General features: G+C 46.5%; 4 protein-coding genes across 4 annotated transcripts; all 4 read right to left on the bottom strand.

Annotated features, from left to right (window-relative positions):
• NEMAJ01_2312 (uncharacterized protein) lies at positions 1 to 1,442 on the bottom strand (the record flags this gene model as incomplete). Its single annotated transcript, XM_047916150.1, has 1 exon — positions 1 to 1,442. A coding segment is annotated over one exon (1,442 nt), but the record flags the coding sequence as incomplete, so codon positions are not given.
• A 214-nt stretch (positions 1,443 to 1,656) lies between these two features.
• NEMAJ01_2311 (2-(3-amino-3-carboxypropyl)histidine synthase) lies at positions 1,657 to 2,742 on the bottom strand (the record flags this gene model as incomplete). Its single annotated transcript, XM_047916149.1, has 1 exon — positions 1,657 to 2,742. One exon carries the CDS (start codon positions 2,740 to 2,742, stop codon positions 1,657 to 1,659), a length of 1,086 nt encoding a protein of 361 aa, XP_047772106.1.
• A 178-nt stretch (positions 2,743 to 2,920) lies between these two features.
• On the bottom strand, positions 2,921 to 3,379 carry NEMAJ01_2310 (peptidyl-tRNA hydrolase, PTH2 family; the record flags this gene model as incomplete). Its single annotated transcript, XM_047916148.1, has 1 exon — positions 2,921 to 3,379. One exon carries the CDS (start codon positions 3,377 to 3,379, stop codon positions 2,921 to 2,923), a length of 459 nt encoding a protein of 152 aa, XP_047772105.1.
• A 426-nt stretch (positions 3,380 to 3,805) lies between these two features.
• On the bottom strand, positions 3,806 to 6,526 carry NEMAJ01_2309 (uncharacterized protein; the record flags this gene model as incomplete). Its single annotated transcript, XM_047916147.1, has 1 exon — positions 3,806 to 6,526. One exon carries the CDS (start codon positions 6,524 to 6,526, stop codon positions 3,806 to 3,808), a length of 2,721 nt encoding a protein of 906 aa, XP_047772104.1.
• Between the last annotated feature and the right edge of the window lie 470 nt (positions 6,527 to 6,996).

Below are 6,996 nucleotides of genomic sequence, written 5' to 3'. Positions count from 1 at the left end.
CTCTGTATCTCTCTCAGGTAGTTCAAAAGCAGGATTTCGCATATCCTTGACTCGTGCGGGGCCTTGAAAGTGAACGTTTTTTCTATCTCCGCGGAGGAAAGGATGTAGCAGGAGTCGGTTTTCTGCATCTCCTTCCTTAGAAAGTGCGTGAACACGTCCAGCTGCGTCTCTTTCGGGCTATTTGGCACAAAAGTGATTATTGAGGGCTGTTCCAGCTCCAGGTCCTCCCCCGTGCGCCCAAGGATTCTCTTGTACAGGCGGAAGGAGAGGGGCTGAAACTGCTCGCAGACGGTGCCCACGTACTCCTTCGGGATCTCCACGATCTCCGAGAGGCGCGTTGAGACGAGCTCAAACGGGGACTCCTGCTCCAAAAGCACCTCCTTCTCAAAAAGTGCATTTTTGCTCGATACTCCGAAATACTTTACATCGCCCGTTCTCAGGAAGTATCCGTTAGTGATCAATTTGATCGATTTTGTGGGAAGATCTGCTGACATCTTCTCTCCTGGCTGGAGTATTCGCCAGCCTATCAGGGCATCTGCCAGCTCTACGTGCAGCCTACTCGGGAATTCCTGCAGTACTTCTGCCCCCACTTTCTCCAGAGACGTGCAGTCTGTCTCCACGGTTGGAAAGAGCTTTATAAGAACGGCCAGAACCTTGGACTTTGGGCGAATCACTCGCCTGCTTTCCAACGGCAAAAACCTCTCCAGGCACCCGACCAGGCTCTTTCCCTGCACGCCCAAAGACCTTCCGCCAGAGTACTCCACAGAGGCAGATCCCTCCACTATGTATACGAGCGTGCATGGAGGAATCTCGTACTCTGCCCCTTCAATCTCGATTTCCTCGGAGACTTTCGCACTTTTCAGGAGCTCCATCTCCTGCCGAATAACCCCCAAAACATCCCTGGACGGGCTTTCCACGCTCCCCTTCACAGTGCGCACGTCTCCAGACAGATCTTCCTCCACGTAGTTAACGATTGTGTGCATGACTCCTTTGAAAAGCCTGTTCAAAAGCAGGTATCTGACAGTTGGATCTTCAGGGCTGATTTTATAGAGAAAACTTTCCTGCCGGATCCGGTACGTTATTTCCGTCCTGTGCGAGGGATTGAACAGCCAGTACGCAGAGTATGCGAAGTAGTCCTGGGTTTTGCACATTATAACTGCCCCATTCAAAATGACCTCCACCGCGCCCTCTATCAAGTAGTACATCGCACTCCCATTCGCCACGAGAAGGTCTTCCTTGCAGTGAAACGGGCAGTTAAGCCCCCCAACGCCCTGCAAAAAAGAGTGCATCATGCCCTCAGACGGAATAACCGGATACGTCTGCGTCTCCGGCTGCTGTTTGCCTGCCTCCGGCCGTATCCCAAAGAGCCTCCTCACTGCAACTATAGCTGCAAACCCCACGCATGCAGAGACCAGCGCAAATAGCAAAATATGGATGGACATTAGCACAAACAAAAAATGCAAGTATTTTTAATATTTAAAAGCACGCGGATCCCTCCGCAGGAAGCACAAAATCAGCGAGACCTCTCCTCTGTGAAAGTGTCCAGGAACAAAGTATATTGTGAAACTTTTCACACGCACAAACATAGTCAATCTGCAGATTCTGCCAAAAAGTGCGAATTTCCAGGATTTACGACTCCCCGAATACCCTGGACTTCTACTGCAGACTCTGCCACGGGCGCATCTCCTGCGGGCTCTCCCTCGCGTAGTAGTCCATCGGGTAATTTTCCAGGTCCCTGCTGAAGTATTCAAACGGGGTGATGATTGGCACTGTAAAAGTTGAGCCCCAATCTATCGCTATCCGGGGGCATGCTATTTCTATAATTGTTATGTCCTGCAAGGCCTCCACAAAGACCTCATCTATCTCTGATATAAAAACAACGTAATACGTCCTGCCCTTCTTTATCAGGTCTTCCTCTATCTTGTGGAGTATGCCCATGCTTCCCTGTCTTCCCAGTGTCCCAAACACGATCAAGTACGCACTTGTTTCTGCGGCCTTTTTCTTTACGTCCCTTCGAATCCCTATAAATTTTCTGTAGTCGTGCTTCTCTATGGTAAGACGCTTTGAAAACGGGCAGTACTTGTAGTACGCTTTGTTCGGGTTCTGTATCATCAGAGACTCCAAATGGAAGCGCCCTTCGGATATGAAGAGAACCGTATCTGCGTGCACCACGGGCGAAGTGCACCCCAGGACTTCCCCATGACTCAGCGGGTCTCTTCTAGGGATAACGCACGCTCCCTCGCTCTCCCCCGCAGCTTCGGAACTTGCCAGCCTTCGAACTCTTTCTGCGTCTAGCTCCTTCTTTATCCTTCGCACGGTGCTGTTGTACTGTATGGTTCCCAGCACGGCAAGTGACTCCGTTGGAACGTGCTTTCTCACAACCTTCAGGCAGTGCGAGATATCAAAGCTTATCTCCACAAAGATGTACATCACCTGAATCAGAGACTTTGTAACTTCAAAGAGGCAAGAGTGCCCGTAGTGTATGAGAAGGTCGCACCCTATCAGGTAGCTGGAAACATCGTCAATGCAGCAGGCACCGTACACAACATCCACCAAAATAGTAACAGACTCCACGCTTGTGTTCGCTCTGATTATATCGGATATAACGGTCGATAGATGCATGAGTCCTTCCGGAAATTGCAAGGCTATTTTTTTGCTCTTTCTTCTTTCTATTTGCCGTATGGTCTTTTGCAGCTCAAACTTGTAATTGGCCGGCAAGTATTCAGAGCCGATAATTTCCATGGAAAAGAAAAAAGAAAGCGCAAAAAAAGAGGCGCTTTCCTCCGTGCAGAATAAAAACCCGAACTCTGAAAAAATCTCCTGCTTTTCCCCTCTATACTAAGGCTTTATGCGTATTTAGCTTATTTAGCTTATTTTCGCTGGAAATGTGCGCAGTCTTTGAATTTGAGTTTGAGTTTGGCTATAGCAGTCTTAGATGCCCAGTTATTTCGTTTAGCTCGTCCTCGTACCACGGGCCTATGAAAGTGACTGTGTGCGTGTTTGGCTCGACTTGGGTTCTTCCTGCGTCTATCACTGGGCTGCACGGAATCCCTTTGGAGTGCGCCTTCTCAACGAGAGTGTCCATTTCCTGCTCTGTCTCCACCTTCAGCGAGACTTTCTTGAATCCACAGTGCTTCCACGCGGAAGAGAGGAGAGACTTCTTGTTCGCGGCTGAGTATGCTGCGTGCATGGCCTGCGCGACTATTTTGCCCTTTCCCATGTTCAGGTCATTTCTCACCAGAAGAACGCCCTTGACAGGAACATTCTCGCGTATCTCACCAGAAACAGGCACAGGTTGAGTTTTCGTGTGTTTTACAAATGCCATGTAGAGCAGGAAGGGAATAATTCCTACGATTACGCTCAGCAAGTATTCGAACATAAAATATTTTGCAGAGAAAACTCGGGCATATAGAAAAATACAACAGACAAATGCAACGGCTGCAGATAGTTTGTGCGTGCAGGAAGAGAGCTAATGCATTGTCGTGCCTGAAAGCGGGTTTTGCTTGCTCTGGCTTGAATATAGGTGCACGCAAACTCTGGCAAACTCGCTCATAGTCCAGCTGAAACGCAGAGAGAGTAGAGCCTGGAAGAAAAGCACGGCTGAATACAGGAATTTTCCGCATTACAAATATGCGCTCAAATCTATTTCTGTGAATATATAAGTGTAAGTGATTTTCGTGTTCTTTATTCTCTTTTGTTCCGCCATGCGCAGATTAGGGACTAAGTCCTTGGCTTGTTCTAACTTGGGCATAAATTCTTGTCTTTCTGTGCTGGCGCAGACTTATAGCCGGAATTTCTCCGATACTTATGTGCTGGTTCCGAATGCATCAACTGTTTTGAGTATTTTATCGAGTTTTTCGTCGTCATTCCCTGTTCGGCGCGTCTCCATGTGCATTTTAAGAAGGAGTGCGATATTTTTTAGGTCTTCAAGACTGCACATGGCCTTTATATTCTCGATGATATTCTCGCTTATTTTTTCTAATGGGAAAATTCTATCATAAAGCTTTTCAATGAGTTCTGTCTGTGTTGAATGCATGTGCAGTGCGTGGACAAGCCAGAAAAGATCTAGCACATAACTGGCCTCAGCAGCCTCTTCCCGTTCTGTATCCTTGGCATCCGAAAGAAGCTCTCTAATTTCATCGACCAAGCGAATGGTGTCGCCTGCAAATATGGTGATTGGCATGGTTTTTAAGAATAGACTACTGCATTGGAAAAGGGACACTCCGGTTTTCTTTTTGTACTCTCTAAAGTATTCCATAGCAGCGTTTGCAGCAGCATCGCTTCCTTTTGGAGCATATTTGTACAATTCTGTAATGTGGTTCGAGTTCATAAACAGACTACCGATCTTCTTGGGCGTTAAAGTGACCTTTGGTTTGAATGCTTCTATCTGGCTTAGCTGCACGAGGGGTTTCAAAGCAACGTCCACTGAACCAGAGTTATCCTCTAATATAACACTTCCCAGAGTGTTTAAGACCAGGCGAGTGGCTGGGCGATCCCTGTTTAGGTCCACCGACATGCTCTTGGCACACACACATATTCTGGGCATAATTTTACTTCTACGTGACATTCTTATAATAGGATTGAATATAAAAACCATATTTGCTCCCCCAGGATGCACGTCTTCTACATTGTGTTTTACAAGGTTGGCAATAGTCTGGTCTAAAACGACGTCATCACCGTTTTGTATCAGCCAGGCCAAAAAATACTTAGAAAACAAGCATCCTGCAAATACCTTATCAGATCTGTACATTTTTTTGGCAGCCTCATATACTTCCTTTTTGTTGGCTATGCACTGATCGCTCTCATGCAGGCCCAAGGTCAAATGCCCAGGAGAAATCCTCATTTCCAGCCCCAGAGTCAAGTCAGTTTCTTGGTCTTTGTAATCCAAGCAGACATGCGCAAAAAACTTGAATTTTCCATCCTCCCGGACGTCTCTACGCCCATTCGAAAAGGACACCTCCATGTTCTTATTTACTGAGAGCTCTTTCAAAAGGCTGGAAATATACTCCTCTATTTCACTGTATATGTTTTTCTCTGGCGCTTCTTCGCTGTTTAGTCTTTGCGCAAGTCCGTCTATTTTTTCCTGCTCAGTGTCCAGTCGGCCTGTTACTTCGGCAATCACGTACAGAATGTTCATAATGCCAGACCGCATCTCATTCCTGTTTTTGCTCTTGTAGCCTATTCGGTCGCACTTTAGGCCAGACATTACTCTATTCCACTCTTCAAGCACTTTTATAGTCGCATACTTATTTGGAGCAACATCTTTCAAGCTGAAGAAGTCTCTCAGTGGCTTTGTCTCAGGCCGGTCTTTCCTGTCGCCCAGCATCCGTAATACGTCGTACTTCTTATCTTTTGCATCGTATGCCAGACAGCAGAACAGCGCGTACAGGCCTGTTTCCACACAGTTAGAGAAAATGTCATTTGTAAACTTACCTTGACCTTTGTCGTACAACCGCACGGACTTATAGTGCGGCAGCATGCTTTTGGCGTAAAACGGGAACCAATCAAACTTCTTCTGCATTCTATAAACCTCCGAAAACGGCTGCAAATACTCTTCTGCCTTCTCCTTCTCTTCAGTTGCACAGAAGCACTGGTTGTATATGTCTTTCTTTCCTGCAGAAAGTTCTTTTACATGCCCCAGGGACTCGAGAAGAGTGTGGACACACTCCAGAAACCGCATTGCATCTTCCTGGCCTTCTATGTACTCAAACACGTACGCTTGTATAAGAAACTGCGGAGTGTTTAGAAACTTGCCTCTGATAAACCTCCCATGTGTGTCCGGAAGTTCTTTTGGCTTGTTGTACTTCTTGAAGAAGTCCACGACCTTTGCAAAGTCTTTCTGCGGAACTGACATATGCAGTTTGGCGTCTGCTTCAAAGAACATATACTCGCTAATAGATGTTTTTTTGTCTTTTCTGACTGCTTTCTTGTACTCGCTCTCCGCATTTATGGTTTTCCATAGTGTGACTTTGGTTTGCGTTGCTTTAATGGGGACTATCACGCCCTCGCTCAGCAGCAGCAATGAAGCAAGAACATAGTTCGCCTGCTCCTTCGTGCAAATGCGCTGCAGAGTGATGATGAACGAGTCCTCCTTTGCTACATGAATCGAGAGGTTTCTGCCATCAACAGACGGGAACATCCGTATAAGCGTGTTGTGATAGCTCTCGGAGTACTCAGAATGCTCTGGGCTTTCCACAGCAGCATTTTTGCTTGGGCCATATGCCTTGTCGTTTTTCGCATTTCGGGTGTGCTGGTATGCCCCGGCTTCCGGATTCTTGTCATCATCAACCCACTTCAGCGTGTAGTCTGTTTCTATCTCGGGCGATAAAAACCGCTTGCAGTGCATGTATTCCATTTCTGAGTATATGTATCCACGAATCATGTTTAGCGGGCCTCTTGGGTTTATAATCACTTTGTCCTTTCCGATTTCTGCCTTCTGGAGGTCTACCGCCTCCCCAATCGAGATCCTTGCGTGTGAATAGCACACCAGAAACGCCAGAAATATTGCCGCAAACTGCCTTTTCATGCGCAGGTTCACTAAAAAAACCTTTTTTGCAGAAGCTACTGTTCTAAACTGCATTTATGAAACATCATAAGCTGCATTTATACATCTAATCACTGGGGGTTGGAGATCCGCGCTAAGATCTACTGGTCAAACTATGCATATAACTGGGCTGTTAATTCATTGATCTAGTGTTTATCCTCCACTAGACACCAATGAAGGCCTAGACCGATGTTCTACCACACATTGCCCTGTTGCTTGCGCTCCCAAGCCGCAGACAGCGCAGCTGATGGCTTCTTTCATCCAAGTCTGAATTTGTGTGTGCACCTGCAAAGTTGTTTTTTAAAAGTCTTCCCAAAGTGCGTCTGTTTTGTTTTGATACAGGGTTTTCCCATTTTTCGTGTTTCAAGCCTCTGTATACATCAGACACAATGCAAACAATTAGATAATATACATTTTAGGGCGTGGTGCAAAAAAGAAATAAAATAAAATCT

The sequence above is a fragment of the Nematocida major genome (genome assembly GCF_021653875.1).
Source record: "Nematocida major strain JUm2507 chromosome Unknown 2334, whole genome shotgun sequence".
NCBI classification, from domain to species: Eukaryota; Fungi; Microsporidia; genus Nematocida; species Nematocida major.
This window is presented reverse-complemented; position numbering and strand designations above follow the sequence as displayed.